The sequence below is a fragment of the Camelus ferus genome, chromosome 17 (genome assembly GCF_009834535.1).
Source record: "Camelus ferus isolate YT-003-E chromosome 17, BCGSAC_Cfer_1.0, whole genome shotgun sequence".
Classification (NCBI taxonomy): domain Eukaryota; kingdom Metazoa; phylum Chordata; class Mammalia; order Artiodactyla; family Camelidae; genus Camelus; species Camelus ferus.
The window spans coordinates 45,699,306-45,717,386 of NC_045712.1; the positions used below are offsets into that span (position 1 = coordinate 45,699,306).

At 41.0% G+C, this 18,081-nt stretch overlaps 1 protein-coding gene across 3 annotated transcripts; it reads right to left on the reverse strand.

Moving 5' to 3' along the window:
- Window positions 1–663: 663 nt before the first annotated feature.
- On the reverse strand, window positions 664–13,731 carry CCR4 (C-C motif chemokine receptor 4). 3 transcript variants are annotated; one of them, XM_032459355.1, is made up of 3 exons: window positions 6,013–13,731; window positions 5,367–5,436; window positions 664–3,282 (listed from the first exon to the last, which is right to left on the reverse strand). In XM_032459355.1, the coding sequence occupies exon 3, from the start codon at window positions 3,230–3,232 to the stop codon at window positions 2,150–2,152; it is 1,083 nt and encodes a 360-aa protein (XP_032315246.1). In that variant the 5' UTR covers window positions 3,233–3,282; window positions 5,367–5,436; window positions 6,013–13,731; the 3' UTR covers window positions 664–2,149. The 3 variants fall into 3 exon arrangements, with proteins under 3 accessions (XP_032315246.1, XP_032315245.1, XP_006194614.1); XM_032459354.1 differs by having other exon boundaries at window positions 664–5,436; XM_006194552.3 differs by having other exon boundaries at window positions 5,367–13,731.
- Window positions 13,732–18,081: the final 4,350 nt, after the last annotated feature.

The window sequence follows — 18,081 nt, forward strand, 5'->3', positions numbered from 1 at the left end:
AATGAATGGTCAGCCCCGATGCAAGACTAGCGCCCTCGTTTCCCCCACCTGAGGTCAATTTCCATTTATATTAGGTGCTCACTTGCTCCCATGTGATCCAAAAGTTTCTGGGTTGTTTTTTTTCATATCTCAATATACCTTTACTTATTATTTTAATTGAAGTAGAGTTGATTTACAGTGTTGTGTTAGTTTCTGGTGTACAGCATAGTGTTTCAGTCATACATATATATATATTCTTTTTCATTATAGGTTGTTATAAAGTACTGAATATAGTTCCCTGGGCTATAATGTAGGACCCTGTTGTTTATCTGTTTTATGTATAGTAGTTTGTCTCTGCTAATCCCAGATGCCTAATCTATCCCTCCCCTGGTTTCCCCTTTGGTAATCATAAATTTGTCGTCCATGTTTTGTAAATAAGTTCATTTGTCTCAGTTTTTTACCCACGCTAATCTCCAAGTGTTGCTGTGGTGACAGGATAGCGACTTCTTTCCCCGTCCCAAGTGGCGATCTCAACGGTGAGCCCTGCATTCTTCCCCTTGGGCGCATCCAGATCACCTACCACAGGCAGGTCTTGTAGGGAGATGATTAAGTGAGACAGTGGGAGGGTTGGAGGCTCTGGTTCTCACCCCCATCAGGGGACCAAACACAGACACAGCCAGGAGAGACTATACACAAGTTTATTTTATTGTCGTTGATTGGATTTCTATAAAGGCAACATCAGTTTACTCTTTTAAAATCACTTTTCTGGAAAACAAATTTTGGGGAAATGCATTCTTTGTAAACGTAAAGCGTGCAATAATGTGTAAATTTACAAAAGCATGTTACACTGGTTAACTCAGGTAATAGTTTGCAAAAGTGATTTTGTTTTTGGAGAGATGACAGGTGTCCCCAGACTCTGCGAAAGTCTTCACTTACTTCTGATTAAGGCTGTGAGTGAGAACAGGGATTTCTCTTAATGGTGTAAAATGATTAGTTACACAATTAAAATGACTTGTAAGAAAAGACTTACCCAACTTTTGAGTCATCCAAAAGTTAAAAACCAGGGCCAATATTTTAAAAGAGAAGATGACACTTTTCACAATTTCATAAATTTCTGAAAGTCATTTTTATGCCACACGAGCAGTAACTTCTCATGGACTATGCTCGACTCACTTGACGGCAGACACGTCCGCATGGTTAAAGAAGCACTGTCGCACTTGATTAGGCCTTGTTATTTTTAGCTTTGAAGGTAATGTTTGTAAACAAGTAACAGACCCCAAACAAATGTATCTGGGCCTGTATATTATTTTTTAATTTGAATAGTCAACTGTTATAATTGAAACATGTGCACAAGCACATGAAACTTTGAATTTCCACAAGAATGTTTGGTGTTTTTAATGCTCTGTATTTCATATTTGGAAATCAGACCATGCTAATGCCTTTATATCCTTATACTTGCAATTAGCATTAAAAGTTTGGCTTCTGTTAACAAATAATCCTTTGCAATAAAAGAATCAAGATCTAAGTTCATGGGGGAGGGTACAGCTCAGTGGAAGAGCCCATGCTTAGCGTGCACAAGGTTCTGGGTTCATACCTAGTATATCTCCATTAAAAGGAAAAAAAAGGTCTAAGTTCATTATTTCATTATTCATTTCTGCATACACTTGGCTTCATGGAATAGATCATGCATCAGATATATTGTTGGAAAAACCCTGGGACAGCATGAAGTTTTCTAGATTGTTTCACAAAAGCTGGAAATTAATTAAAGAAAATGTGCTCATTTTCACAGCAAGAAGTAGCAATTTACTCCATCAGTCAATTCTCTGCAATTCCTTTTGGAGAACCCCGTGAGTTCAGGTTAGAAGAGAATGGTCTTCCCTCTCCAGAATTATCTGTATCCCCAGGGAAACACTGTTCAGGATCCTCCCCAGATCTATGCATCCCAGTAGGAAAGCTTGGTAGAGCAGACGCCTTGTTCCAGGTGACTCTGGTCACCCTGATCTTGTCTGCGGCAGGAGGAAAACTGACTGCAGGGTGAGAAGCCCCGATCTCTGCAGTAGATGGAAGTCTTCTTCCTGGCCCTTGCTCAGGGAACTCTTACTGCAATACAGTTTTAAGGAAGCTCTTAATTCGGGAAGCTTATTAACTCTGTTTTCTGCATTTTCATTTTCTACAGAGCATCGTGGAGATCATGGTCCACCGTGGACTGCGTGTAAGATGAGCTGGGGGTCTCGGGGGAGTAGATCTGGAGGAGCGGACAGTACTGACAGAGCACAAAAGTGCCCTTGCAGGTTTTGAAGAGCTGTACGATGTACTTGCGAAATTTCTCCCCCAGGAAGAAGTAGATGACTGGATTGAGGCAGCAGTGAACAAAAGCCAGGGTCTCTGTGGCCTGGATGGCATAGTCCAGGTGTCTCTCGAAGGCGCAGTCCTGAAGGACCTCCAGCTCCACCAGGGTCTCCAGGAAGAGCACCACGTTGTAAGGGGTCCAGAAACCCAGGAAGAGGACCACCACGGCGAAGATCATCTTCACCGCCTTGTTCTTCTTCTCGTTTTTACAGTGCTGCAGGGTCCTGATGATCATGGAGTAGCAGAACAGCATGATGGCCAGGGGGAGCACCAGCCCGAGGATGTTGATCTCCAGGGAGCTCAGGACCTTCCACCGCGTGGAGTTGAAAGAGTACTTGGTCTTGCAGTAGGTGTGGTTGCGCTCAGTGTAACAGGTGCTGAACAAAAGGCCCGGGAGGGAGGCGAACACCGCCACTGACCACGTGGCCAGGCTGGTGATGACCCCGGACGTCAAGGTCCTCGCTCGCAAGGAGAAGACCGCGTGCACGATGGCCAGGTACCTGTCGATGCTCATGAGCGTGATGAAGAAGATGCCGCTGTAGAAGCCCACCAGGTACATCCAGGAAACCAGCTTGCAGAGGCCAAGCCCGAACACCCACTGGTCCGCAGCGTAGTAGCCCCAGAAGGGGAGCGAGAGCACGAAGAGCAGGTCCGAGATGGCCAGGTTGAGCAGGTACACGTCGGTCATGGACTTGAGCCGCTTGTACTTGAACAGAACCAGAACCACCACAGAATTTCCAAGCAGGCCAAACAGAAAGACCAAGGAGTAGAGCGGCGGCAGGAAGAGACCCCCAAACGCCTTGATGCCTTCTTTGGTGCAGGGCTTGGGGATGCTCTCGTAGAGGTAATAACTGTTATAGATGCTTTCATCCAGGGTGGTGTCCGCTATATCCGTGGGGTTCATGGTCAGGCTTACAGGCTCCTCGAGGCAGGTCCGAGCCCAATCAGACGAACCTAACGAGGGGAGGTGCCAGCAAGGTTTCCGTAAGAGCAAAAGCAAATCCAAACGGTTCCGCGTGCAGAGTCCTCGTTCACCATCCCGCCCGCCCCACCCTTCAAGGGCAGAGTTCTTTGAATTGAAGGGCAGTGCCGTCAAGTGAAATAATCCTGCTCTCTTGGAGCCAGATTCCACATTCCAGCTCTGCCACTGTTCTTACCTCTCTGCTAGAAGCTCTGGTTCTCTTATTAAGTGGCGTTAGTAAAACTTCCTTTTCAGGGAGGTGTTTTTCAAGGACATATTGCTAAAAGACAGTCTGGCATTCCTGAAATCACTTGCAGGGATGACAAGACCAGCTGATACCCCCAACACTACTGCACCCAGGGCCTCTCCATCCAAAAAAGATGAAAAGTCTATGCATGTTTCCCCTTCAGGTTGTAACTCCAAACTTCAGTGATTACTTAGGTCAGTCATCAGGCTAGAGGGAACCAGGTTGGCCTCTTGCCTTTATATAGAAATTCTAATTCCTCCTGCAAACTTTATACTTTAAAGGTTTCAAAGCACGTGCACCGATACCATGCATTTAATCCCAGTCCTGTGCTCCTTGTTCCCATATCCCCTCCATCTAAAGTCTGGTACTCTAAGCTAAATAAGCATGCTGAGCCATGCTGGAGATGATCTGTGAAAGATTCAGAGAGGTTAAATGCCGTCCCAAGACCACACAGCTATGGAGAGAACTTGTTCCCCGGGCCCTCAGTCCCAGTGATGGGCTGGTGAACCAGGTCTGTGAGTGTAGGGAGAGGGCGAGTGTGGGGGGTGCTCTGATACATGGCTTTTGCTGGTTTCTGTGGTGTAAATATTCTTACTGTGGCCAAAGTCAAGCCACCAACTGCCTCACAAGAGTCCCAAGATTTAACATTCAGCTCCTGAGCGTTGGTGCAGGCGGGCCCCAGCACACCAACCACACTCAAGCCCCACGTTCGCTATGGAGCACGCCTGGCCTCCCAGGCTCGGTGGCTGGCCACTGCAGGGCCAGCGTGACATGAATGCAGCAAGTGTGTTTTCAAGGCCCTACAGCAGTTTGCGGTATTGAGATGGGTAAGTTGAGGGAAATTATTGGTCTTTCCATCAAAATTGCATATAAAAGTCAACCTCATGCACTGAACCCCGGCAGAGTAGGAATTAGCAGGACAAACCTAGAAAAGGCACATCGTAGCCAGAAATAAGTCTTTGCCTTCCCAACCACCCTCGTTTCCTATCAAAACTGGCAGATGAAGAGGTTAAAAACCTTAAATTTATACACGTATTCACAGGTGAATCAGAGCAATTCAGGGATGAGGGTTCAGACAAGGCCGCCTCCTCCGCATTCTCCTTAACGGCAGGCACCCTGCTATTCCTGAGTAAAGCCCTTTCCATGTTGTTTGGTAATTCACACCTCCTCCCCATCTCCCACCCTCACCACCACACGACCAAACACCCAAACTGTGTGTTTCTCCACAGAGAGGTTCTGATTTATTCCTGCCAACGGATGGTGAAGACCTGGGGCACCACACGGTCTCCAAAGAACCCAAAACCAAAACCCCAAAACTGTGTTAAATGATTATCAGTTCTACTTAAATAACCATTCTAGTCCTTCTCCCCCGTTTTACCAGCAAACATGAAAGCAGTAAGAGAGGCCAGCGGTAGGAAATTATCAGAAGCAGAAGTAAACACAGCTGGTAAATGTCTGGAATTACTCTACAGGCCTTATTTGCCAGGTGTTTCTGGACCTGGGAGTTTTGATAGAAGCAAGAGGAGAAGTGTATATGTTTAGTGAAAATCATCTGTGTGTTCTGAGCGTGGGGCTCAGGCCGGGCGTGTGCGGGAGGAGAGCCTGTATCTGTGTGAGCCGGTGGGTGAGGGCCCTGAGGATGTGGGTGCAGGTAGGTTGTGTGTGTGTGCTGCGAGACACATGCCAGCGAGAGTGACCGCCGGCGTGGCCAGGGTGCCTGAGTGACGGGCTGGCTGCGTGGCTGGGCAGCTTCCAGTGCTTCCCAAGTCCATGCACGTGTGGACAAAGCCATGATGGCCCAAGGCCCCGCGAACACCGCACCCCACTTACCTTGCTTTTCTGAAAGCGGCTCCGAGGAGGGTCACCGAGGCAGTGCCAGGCTGGTTCCCAGAGCTTAATGCTAAGAGAGACAGGTGCCTTTGAAGGGCGCGTGGCTTCCTGTGAGCACCGACTCTATCCCTCACCCATCTACGCTGAGTTCAAGTGGGGTTTTTTTTTTTTTTTTTTTTTTTTTGATAGAAGCAGCAGAAAATGAGTGACTTAGCTTGGGTTCAGGTTAAACTCTTAGTCACTCATTTCCCAAAATTGAAAGCTAGGAAATTTTGCTGTCTACTAGATTAGAGAAGTAAGCTTTTAAATAGAGAAACTTTTTTTAAACTTTTGGTTGGATTTTTAAAAAATCTTCTTTCCTTACTTTAATGGTAGTCCTGGGGATTGAACTCGGACCTCGTGCTCACTAAACACGCACTCCACCACCAAGCTATACCCTCCCCCTGGCCCTGGTTGGATTTCTAATTTAATTTTTTTTCCTTTTAGCCAGCTAGGTGCAATAGAAATGAGCTCTGTATTCTGGATGGGTGGGCTGTTTGTTACTGCCCCATCATGGAGGGACAGTGGCCAGCAATCAAGATGTTCGATGTTCTCAAATATGTTCTCACATATGTGATACCTGAGGAGGTCAGAGTGAGAGGCTTACCCGAGAGTAAGGACAGTCAGGAGCAGAGAAGAGAAAAATGGATCCAGATGTGTGTGTGGCAGGGATGTGGAGACCACATTCAGTAACTGAGTCCTCAGTCTGGCGTAAAGTGACGGGACAACACAGCTTCCAGCCCCTCTCACCACAGGGAGACCCCTCTCCCAAGCCGCTTCCACTTAGAAATGGTGGCGCTTCCCGTGATAGTGATCTTGGCTGAAAGCTGTTTTGAGGTTCCTGTGCCAATAGTAGCCAAGCGGCTAAGCAGTCCTAAGTCTTTTGTGTATGGTATCCTCAGCTTCTGCCAGCTCCCAGCTGTTTGCTTCTGTGTCTCCAGTTGCTTGACTCCGGTTGCGCTTAAAAGAGCCACGTCTGTCATTTTTCCTGGGGCATTTACATGAATTAAGAACTGAAAAGCTGAGCTAGAGCACGTTTAACATCACTTCTCGTAAGGAGTCTTTTCAGATGTTATTTTTTCCCTAATCACCTCCCGAAGAAATTTTAATACCACAGATCAACTGTAAATCTGCATATATATAACATTTACATATAAAAGTAATATTTGTTTAGGGTTGGGGGAGTTGCTTCTGGCTTCTAATGCGAGGAGGCCAGAAATGCTGCTAAAATCCTCCCTGGTACAGGACAGCCCTCCACAACAGTCCTCCAGCCCAGGATGCCAGCAGTGCTGAGGCAGAGGACCCTGAGCTAGAGCACTGCTCTCTGCGTGCACCGTGCAGCCAGACTCAGAGATCCCATGATGAAGAAATGGAGATCTGTGGTCAGACAAGCTTGGGGAATGCTGGGCTTGGGCTCCACTTAAACACGGGCCCTTGCTGCGCTGCTTTCCAGTGCTAATATTATCGTGAACTCTGGAAGCAGGTATAAAGATGTCCCAGATATATTTTGTTGCCAGAGCTTACACCAGATCCTTGTTCAAAACCCAACCACCTCTCCCTTGAACAGAAACTAATGTATAAAAGTCATCACAGGGTCCAGAGACAAAAGGAGGAAGCTGTAGGAAAAGGAAAACCAAATCCAGCTGGAACCAAGAATAATGTGACCTCCAGGAGCTCGAGTCTCCTTCTATGCTGGTTTTACTCCATCAGCTACTAAATGACACACCTGCCCATGGCTGTGACCCGCAGCGGTGCCACGTGGGCAAGAAGCTGATCTGTGAACTAAGTTCCTCCTCCTCCATCCTCTGGCCATTGAATAAAGCTTACGCTGCATGGATCTCAGCTTCCGGTTTTTGGCTGCGTGAACTGAAACACAAAAGAACCTTCCCCAGAGGCAGGAGCCTGAGCAGGGGTCCACACTGACCTAAATTGGTAGTTATTTGACCAATGAACCTATGGCCATTGTATAGAGCAACATAGTGTTGAAATGAGGAGTCTGAGGAAGGTTCTACTGTGGAATTGGAGGCCTTGAGGGACGAGTTGCCCTGGGCAAGCCAATCTGAGAAACGTTGCCTTAAGTCTTAAACCTTACCAGTGGTAAGGTTCTAGAACTCTAGAATAGTTGATATCTAGAGGTCCAAATCGTCATCAGTGGTCCTCAGTCACTGTGGGTCTGGAGATGGTCCCTTATAGCCAGTTGGGCTCCCTTGACTGACTGACCACAGTGACAGGCACTTCCCCCAGGAGTGGGGGGAGCCCAAGCTCCAGGGTCCATGTTGGCTGAGAGCTGCTGCTTTGAAGACTGCTCATTCCAGGTTTGGATCTCAGTGCCACCACTTACTAGCTACGTGAAGCTCAATTTTCTCATCTGTCAAAAAGGGTGATAATGCCTGAGGGTCATGGGACGATTAATGAGCTGAAGTTTGTAAAGCACTCAGCATGATGCCTGATACAGACAGGTGCTCAAAACGGCACTAGCTGTGAAAATTCGTAGGTTAAATAAAATGCACAGGTTTTGAAATGGCTGAGCCTGGCATGTTGTCCTTAGCCGTAACTAGGAATCCAAGAGATCTTTCAGCTTAGACTCACTGGGCCACATTCAATTTCTGAGCCAGTGTACAGGTTAAAAGCAGGTTTCAGGTTTGCAAGTTGCAAAGGTTACTGCCCTGGAGAAAGTCTTCAGGTTTGCAAAGTAATAATGATACTCTCCTGGAGAAACACTAAATAGGTTTTCTCTCCATTAAGGGTTTCAAAACTAAACAATATCCCCACCCACCAAATGAAAAAAAAAAGAAGGATCAAAATTTTGCCTATTATGTAATGCCTATTATGCCCATTTCATAGCTAGGTAAATTAAGAACCCAGAAAGGAGAGGTGGTGAGCTTAAGGCAGTACATTCAGAGACACATGACTAATACACTCCTGACATTTTCATGGACACCAACTTTCACTGGGCTGAGTTTCTGAAACTTGACCAGAGAGAAGGTGACCAACAAAAAACACCGGGAGCAAACCCTCTCCCAAAGCAAGGGGGTACGCTGCACAGCACAGACCTTCATCAAGCCGCAAAGCAACAGAGTGAGACTGCAGCGCCCCCTGGTGTACCAAGCCTTATTTCAACACCAAAGACAAAAGTTCGATCCCCAGGCCACAGGTACTCTATCAACCCACCGCACCAGCATAACTGACAGTGGAAGCCATAAACTCCCAAGGCCTCCAGGAAGAGCTTCATGGGACTCAGCTGGTCATAAAACATCCAGGATTTGATGTCAGACCTGTTACTTACAGCTCAAAATGAGAGAAGCCAGCCAGGCAGGGCCACACAGCGGGTTGGACCCAAGGACAGAGTTAACCAGCTGGGCCTAGAGTAGTGAGTGATTCCAGAGCACCTACAGGAGGCTGAGAGGGGAAGTGACTGGGGTGCGGACCTAACTCCTCAAAAATGGGAGCTGACTGGTCTCCAGCCAGGGCCTCAATACTGGGATAAGGATGCATTTGAACAAACAATGTTACAGGGGAGTTCTGAATAAACAGACAAAACTTTGGAAAGGAAATAGAAGACTGCAAACAAATTACAAAAAATTTTTTTAGATAACTAAAAACTCCTGCACATTTGAAAACTAGAAAACACATTTTCATGTAACCTGGATATCAAAGAAAATATTACAGAAAATAAGAAACACTTATAACTGAATGATAATAAAATATCAGTTACCCAAAATTGTGGTAGGCAGCTAAAGAGGCCCTGAGAGGATGATTTAGACCTTAAATGTTTATACTAGAAGAGAAAAAAGGCTAAAAATTAATGAAGAACTGTTTAACTAGAGAAAGAAACAGTAGAAAAAGAAGTAGTAGAATAAACTCAAAAAGTGTGTAAGGAAACAAATAATAAACACAAGAGCAGAAAGTAACTAAACAGAATTGAATGTAAAAGAGACCCGTAAAACTATCTGAAAACACTAACAAAACTGACAAACCTCTAAAAAGGTAAGTAAGGAAAAAATAGGAAACCATCTTGGGAATGTAAAGGGAGAAATAAATACAGAGCAGAGATTAAAAAGATAATAAATATTGTGAATGATTTTATCACAATAAATTTGAAAACTTAGATGAAATGGACAAATTCCTAGAAAATACATCTTTCCAAAATTGGCTCAAAAAAATGTAAAGCCTGACGTAACATTTAAAAAAATTGAATCAGTAGTTTAAATGCACAAAAACAAAGTAAAAAAAGCTCAGGACCGATGGTTTCACAGAAAAATTCTACCAAACATTCAAGGTACATATAATTCTAATTTCATGAATCTTTTTTCATGAATCCCCAGAAATACAAAAATACAAAAAACTCCTGAACTCATTTTATGAGGTTAGTATAACCCTAATAATAAACCAAACAGCATGAAAAAATAAAATTACTCAATTTCACTCAAAAATGTAGATACAAATATCCTAAATAAAACAGTAATTAACCAAATTTAATAAAGGTAAAAAAAAATACGTAATTTCAGAAATGCAAAGTTGGTTTAGTATCAGAATCTATTAATGCAATAATCACCATGTTAGCAGAAGAAAAGAGAAGCTCTCTGACACAGAGCATTGAATAAGAAAAACAATAACCATGATTTGAAAAAAGAAAAGAACATAAGGGAACTTCTTTAAATTGATAAAGGTATCTACAAAAAAAAAAAATCTTCAAACATACTGTTTAACTTTAAATAGCATAAGTTATTCCTTTTAAAGTCAACCATGACTAGAATGCCCACCAGCACCTATTCTATTAGAGCTGGCAGAAAAAGAATTAAAAATAAAATGTAATGGGTTAAGCAAAGTTGCAGGATACAAAATCAATACACAAAAATCAGTTGCTCTTCCACACACTAACAATGAACAACTTGAAAAAAGTAAGGAAAAAACTTCCAGTTAGAATAGCATCTTTAGTGAAAAGAGACATATACTGTCCTGGAGTTGCTGCACATCAGTTCATAGACATCAGCTTCGTTTTTTAATAACTGCATGGTATTCCACTGAATGGCTGCACCAGTTTAGTCATCTAATTTCCTGTGAGCAGGCATTTAGGTTGTTTCCAATATTTTGCGATTACAAATAACATCACTGTGTGAATGTTATTTTTATACTGTCAGACATGTATCTTTGGGGTAAGTTCCTTGGTATGTGATTACTGAGTCAGTAGTTTTATTGAATACTGCGCATTTCCCTTGCTACAGGTCGTACTGTTTGGCACTCCCAGGAGCAGTGCATGAACACACCTGTTTCCCCACCACCTCTCCAACAAAGTGCATTGTCAAGCTTTTGAATTTTTTTCAAATAGGGAGAAATAGTATCTTGGTGTAATTTTAATTTGCATTTCTCCCTGAGGAAAAGTGAGCATATTTATGTTCAAGGGCTGTTTTTATATTGTTTTATTTGTCTGTTCCTGTCTTTTGCCTATTTATTTATTTTCCACAGGGCTGTTGGTTCCCCAAAACTATTTTAAGAGTTCTTCAAATATTAGGGATATCTGTTCTTTATCAGTGATGTAACTATTTCCTCTCAAACTTTTTGTTTGCCTTTTGGCTTTGCTGATGGTGCTTTCTGCCATCATGCGTTTTTCCCCCAACTACTTTTAAATTTTAATTAAACAATTTTTTTTATAATGGAGGTACTAGGAATTGAATCCAGGACCTCGTGCATGCTAAGCATGCACTTTACCACTGAGCTATACCCACCCCCTTCCTAATTATTTTTATGTAGTTGAATTTAAAATTTCTTTCATTGCATATGGATTGAAGTAAAGTTAGAAAGACTTTCCCCACTCAGATATAAAAGAATTTTTATTTTCTTTTAGTTATTTGTATGGTTTCATACTTTACATTTAGGTCTGCTGCATTTGGAGTTCGTTTTTGTGACTGATGTTAGGTATGGATCTAATTTAATCTTTACAAATAGCAGTTGGTCTAATACTGTTCATTATATATATGGATAACTTAACTTTTTTTGGGGGGGCGGGTAGAAACAAGCATACAAGGCAGTAGGCTTTTCCGAAGTGGTCTAATTACACTCGTACATTTAGAGCAGATAGCTAAAAATGCTTGCCTGAATAATCATGGAGCTAGTATTTAAGAAATTAATGTAAACTAAAATTCCTAAAAAAAAAAAAAAAAAAAAAGCAATCACCAAAAATAAAATAAAATAGAATTCCTTCCCTGGTGGCTATTAAAACTTACATTTGTGTGGCACTTTACAGTTTAGAAAGCACCCCCACATCCTCAATCTCATTTACCCTATTTGTAACTCTATACCCAAGCAGGCTATCTTTGACACTACGCAGTATAGATGATGACACTAAGGCTACAGAACAATAAATGACTTTCACAGTCATGTGGTTAATAAATGGAGTAACTCACTCTCTGGCTCCTCCCACTGTCTTCCAGAGTCCTGGCACTGCAAATCTTGCATATTAAGATTCTCATGGCTTTACAAAGCCCATTTAAGGGAGGAGGTGGTGGCTAAGATGCTCAGGTATCTTGCAAGGTGGGGCTGGGTTAGGTCTGTTTTGCTTAAAGGTTAACAATGTTCTTGAAATAGTGAGCATCTAAGGCAGTTAAGGAGCAGCAAGAGTTTTGGGAGTGCGGCAAAAGATGTGGCCATCACTTACCCCCTTAATAGCATTTCCCTTCTGAACTTGGAAGGACCAGGGCACACACACACGAAACACAGAACAGGAAACTAACCTAGTTAAACATGGCAAAGTTATAGCATTATAGATAAAACACACTTTAATAGAAAATGCTTGGAAGAGTCACATTCTACAGGATGTGAACCAAAATTTCGGAACCAAAGCCTTGTTTTAAATTCAAAGCCAACATGGGGCAAAATCAAATGACTAATCTGGCTACTGGATTATAACAGCAGGTCCCAGAGTGTGACGACAGGACCCCGAGAGGTCTTGAGAACTCTGCAGGGACTCTGAGGCCAAAACTATTCTCATATTACTACTAAGAAGTCACTTGCCTTTTTCACTGTGTGAACATTTGTTTGCACGGCCGGTGGAGTAAAACTGCTAGCCTTCTACCACAAAGCAAGGCAGTGGCACCAAACTGAATTTGTAGTCACTGGGGGAAAATGCAAAGCCAAGTTTACTTGAGAATTCCCTTGATGAGGTAAAAATTAATTCCACTAAGTGGCAACCATTCAGCATCAGTTCTTCTAAACTGCTGTGCGGAACTAGGAAGTGCACACATACCTCTTGGGCTGCATACTGGAGTGTTTTTGTGCTCCGGACTTAGAAGTTGAACTAGCCACCTTTCCCACCACGCTTACCTGAAAGAACTTACAGACCAACCGGTTTTTCAGTCGTATGTGGCAGACATTTTCTCAAAAATGAATGAAGTGAGCCTGTCAGTACAAGGAATATAACTGACAGTACTTGTTGCGTTAATAGAATTTGACCTTTCCAGAAAAAATTAGTTATCTTGGAAAATTTGTATCCGTCACTGAGCCTGATGGCTTCCCACCAGTTAAACTTAGAATTTCCAATGTGATCAGTAACAATACTAAAAATACGTGATTTGGGGAGATATATTACAACGAGCCATGCCAATATTTGGAAGCACCTTGTAACTCAGTGAACAATTATTTTCTAAATCCAGTGAATACAGTTACAAAATCACAGAGGGGTAAAGAGCCATTCAAAGTGCAAGACAGACCAATGGATTCCACACTGCAATTAACCTTTAAAAGACTAACACTTGCAAGTTTTAGCATCAAAAAAGAAAATTCACAATTATCTGGAAGAGCTATTAAAATACTCATACCTTTTCCGCCTGTGTATTTGTGAGGCTGGATTTTCTTCATGGAATTCAACCAAACAACACAGCACATCAAATGGAATACAGCAGATGAGAGAATCTAATTGTTTTCCACTAAGCCAGATATTAAAGAGTTTGTGAGAATGTAAAACAATGGCACTCTTCTATGTACGTTTTTTTAGTTTCGTAAAGTTGTTTTCCATAAAAAGTTATGTTAACATGTAATGGATTTACTACTGTTATTTATAAATGAGTATTTTATTATTTTTATTTATCATATGGCAAATATAGATACGTGACCCATATTAACAGTAATTCTTTGGGGTCCTTAGTAAGTACAAATGTAAAGGAGTCATGACCAAAAAAACTTGAGAATCACTGTATTTGAACTTTAGAAAAAAATCTTAGCCTTAAGATAAGATTTTTAAAGTAAGATAGAATTGTCACTAACTAATTCTAAAGAGATTCTGGTGATACAATGAGATCAAGTTAATAATCAAGGTAAATGTATGTGTGTGAACCTCTATGTATATATATATACATATAATCATATTTTGAGAAACTGGAAATGTTTTGTTGCTATTTCTCAAAGTAGAACTATCTCCATCTATTCTCTAATTATCTGATTGAGAAATAACTTAAAACATCCTTGAATTTCATGTACCTCTTCATATTAATTACTTCGTGTATTCTTTATATGTGTGGATTACAATTTTTCCTATAATTCTCTAAAATGATCACGATCACAGGGTAAACCTTACCCGTACAGTGAGAATTCCCTCATGTCTACGATGAGGAGTAACTATTTGGTAAGGACATTAATAAGGTGTTACATGAAGGAAGAATTCCCAGTCTGGCATTTTGCCAGTTTAAAAAGCAAGTACTTTCTCTATTAAAAAAAAAAAAAAAAAAAAAAAGAAAGCCCACAGAAGAACACTGTAATGGATATTACCATTTTGGCTGTTCTTAAGTTCCACAACAGGCCTTACAAATTAATACTGATAGTTTTAAAGAAAGAAAATTGACAAGTATATCAGTCTTACAAAGAATACAAGAGGGAATACTTCCCAACTTGATTTATGATGTTAACATAATCTTGATATCAAATGCTGACAAAAACATTATGAGAAATGAAAACTACAGGCCAATTTTTCTCAGGAGTAATACAAAATCCTAACAGAATACTAGCAAACCAAATGCAGCAACATAATAAAACTAACACATCAAGATCAAATTAAATTTATTTCAAGAATACAAAGTTGGCTTAATATTTTGAAAAGGTAATATAACTGATACCATTAACACAAAAAATTTTTCTCAATAGATGAAAATAAAATTTTATAAAATTCAACACCCAATTCATGATAAAACTTATACTATCAAGTAACTAGGAAAGAAGAGAACTTCCTTTCTGACGGAGTATCTACAAAAAGCATGCAGCCAATATACGCAACACTGAAATCCTTAAAGCTTTCACTCGGGGAACAAGATAAAGATGGTTCCTCTCATCAGTTCTCTCTAGGAGTCTAGACTGGAGTACAGGTGCCACAGAGCCAGACATTAGAAAGGAAGAACTAAAACTCAGCATTTGCAGATGACATAACTGTGTGCAGAAAAATACAAAATAAACTACAGGTGAACTATTACATTAGTAAACAGATTTGAGTAAAGTTGCTGGATAAGATCAATATGAAAAAAAGTACATTTCTACATACCAGCAACCAAGAAAATAAAATTTTAAAAGGATGCCACTTACAACAGCATCACTTTTTTCTTTTATCTTTATGGAGGCGAGGTAATTGGGCTTATTTATTTATATTTGGAGGAGGTACTGGGGACTGAACCCAGGACCTCATGCATACTAAGCACGCACTCTACCGCTTGAGCTATACCCTCCTCCTATAATAGCATCAAAAAAAAAAAAAAAAAAAAAGTTAGCTGGGAAAATAAAGTCTACCAAAAGGAGATACCAGATGATACACTGAAAACTACAAGCACTACTAGGAGAGGTAAAGACCTGTATAAACGGAGGGATAGTCCTATGCACAGTTTGGAAGGTATAGTAAAGATGACAGTTATCCCCAAACTGATCTATAAACTCAACGCAATCTCAATCAAAATGCCACTTTTTGGTGTGGCAACTGACAGGTTGACTCTAAAGTTTATATGTAAATGCAAAGGGTCAAGAATAGCAAAAACAATCCTAAGGAGAAACAACAGAGGAGGGGTTAGGCTGCCAGATAAAGGCTTCTTTTAACTACAGGTATTGAGACTGCAGTATTGGTACCAGATAGACAAACGGGCAAGTGGAAGAGAACAGAAGGTCCAGAAACAGATGCATGCGTAAGCAGACAGTTGAACTATGACCAAGGTGGCACTGCGGTGCAGAGGGATGATTCCCTCACCCACAATGGTGCTGGATTCATTGAACACCACATTAAAAAAAAAACAAAGGTATTCCCTATTTCACACCATGCATAGAAGCCAATCCCAGATGAACTGTAGAAAAGTAAGACAATAAAACTCCTAGGAAAAAAAAAATCAAGCTGTCTTCATGACCTTGAGGGCAAAGACTTCTTCAAAATAAGTCAAAAATCAATAACCATAAAGAAAAGCTGGCAAATGGAACATTAAAATCAGTAATTTCTATTCATCAAAAGATACCAGTAAGAGTAAAAAGGAGAAACTGACACAACACTGTAAACTGACTGTACTTCAATTTAAGAAAAAAAAAAAAAAAGGAGTAAAAACTCCAAACCACAGAAGGGGAGAAGATATTTGCAATATATATCTGAGAAGGATCTGATTAGTATCTTGAACATGTAAAGAATGAGTTCGTAAGAAAAAGTCAAATATTTCCCTATTTTTCTGCCCCACTCCTCCTAAAAAAGGTAAGACTCTTAAACATGTACGTTATAAAAAAGGATATCCAAATGGCCAATAAACATGAAACATTACTTTCATTAGTTATTAAAGAAGTAGAATTAAAACCACAATGAGGCTGTACTGTATAAATAAAAAACCTGCTAGAATATCTACAAAGACAGACAACAGCAAGTGTAGGCAGAGATGCAGAGCAACTGGAAGTCTTGTATGTCGTTGACAGTGATGCAAATTTCTTTAAAGAAAAAAAACTGACACATAATTCACATACCATAGCTCATCCTTTTGAGGTGAATAAGTCCGTTTTTAGTATGTTCACAAGACTGTGCAACTACCATCACACTCTAATTCTAGAACAGTTTCCTCACCCTCAAGACAAACTGACTATTAGCAGTCATTCCTCATTGCCCTCTCCTCTCACAGCCGCTCATTTACTGTCTCAAATGATTTGCCTCCTCTGGACAGTTCATATAAATGGAATCAGACCTTCTGACTTTTTGACTGGTTTCTTTCACTTAACATGTTTTCAAAGTTCGTCCATGTGGAAGCACGTATCAGTACTTTGTTTTTATAGTTGAAAAGTATCCCACTGCACGGATATGCCCCATTTTGTTTGTTCACTTGTCTGTTGATGGATGTTGGGTTGTTCCCACCTTTTAGCTATTATAAATGCTGCTGTAAACATTTATATACAAGTTTCTGTGAGGACATACGTTCTCACTTCTGCTGGATATACACCTAGGAGTGGAACTGCTGGGTCATACCGTAACTACATGTTTAACCTGATGAGGGACCACCACACTGTTTTCCAAAGTGGCTGCACCATTTTACATTCCCACCAACAATGTATGGGGGCTTCTCATCTCTTCTTTGCCAACACTTACATTTTTTATTTTGGCTGTGAAGTGGTTCTCTCTTTGTGGCTTTGACTTGCATTTCCCCAGTTACTAATGACATCAAGCATCTTTCCATGTGTTTGTCATTTGCATACCTTCTTTGAAGAAATATCTATTCAAATATTTTGTCCCTTTTAACATTGAGTTGTCTTACTATTAAGCATTCTTATATATTCCAAATACTAGACCCTTATCAGATATATCATTTGCATGTATATTACATTTGTATTGTTTAAGCCATTAAATTTTGGTTATTTGTCACAGCAGCAAAAGAAAACTAATAAACACCCATAATAGCATAACGGAAAAATCACAGTATATTTGCACAATGAAATACTACAGTGCAATGAGAATGGGTAACTATTGCTGTATGTAACAAAATGGAAGAACAATAGAATATTCAAAGGATCCTGCCACAAAAGAATATAAACTCTAAGGTTCCATTTATAATAAAGCTTAAAAATAAGTAAAACTTATCTATGGCTTTGGAAGAAAGGGCAGTGGTTACTTGGTGGGTGGGAGCGCTGACAAGGGAGCACACAGAAGTACCTGGGGTGCCAGTGACGTTGTCTTTCTCAATCCTGGCACTGGTTACCTGTGGTCACTTTGTGATATTTCAAACCGTACACCTGCAACTGGTACACTTTTCTGTACTGTATACTTCAATAGAACGTGCTAAAAAGCAAAAAAATGTTAAGTAGTTTAAAAACAAATTTCCTTGCAAAAATTGGGACAAAAATAGGTTTAAGGTTTAAACACAGCAAACACAAGATTTCAGATTAGTGAAGACCGAATCCTATATAAAGTGAACAATTATAATGACTTCAGGTAGCAATGCAATTCCAAGGGTTTTCTAGCACATCTCCAGTGTCACACAGGAAAAACCACGATTAGGTCTAGACGCGCAAGCACAGGAGACATAACAAAGCACAGCATGGTGCCCAGCTGCAGCTCTCCTCACCAGCTGCGCTCACTTCATCAAGCACTGCTTTAGGAAACCTGCTCTTGACACCGTGGGGGCAGAACTTCTCTGGACTGAAGCTTTTTATCGATGGCATTTTTCATCTCCCTGTTCATCAAAGCAAATGT

Bases quoted from the DNA above. Each gene is read 5' to 3' on its own strand.
- CCR4 (XM_032459355.1), bottom strand. From the start codon at position 3,232: ATGAACCCCACGGATATAGCGGACACCACCCTGGATGAAAGCATCTAT.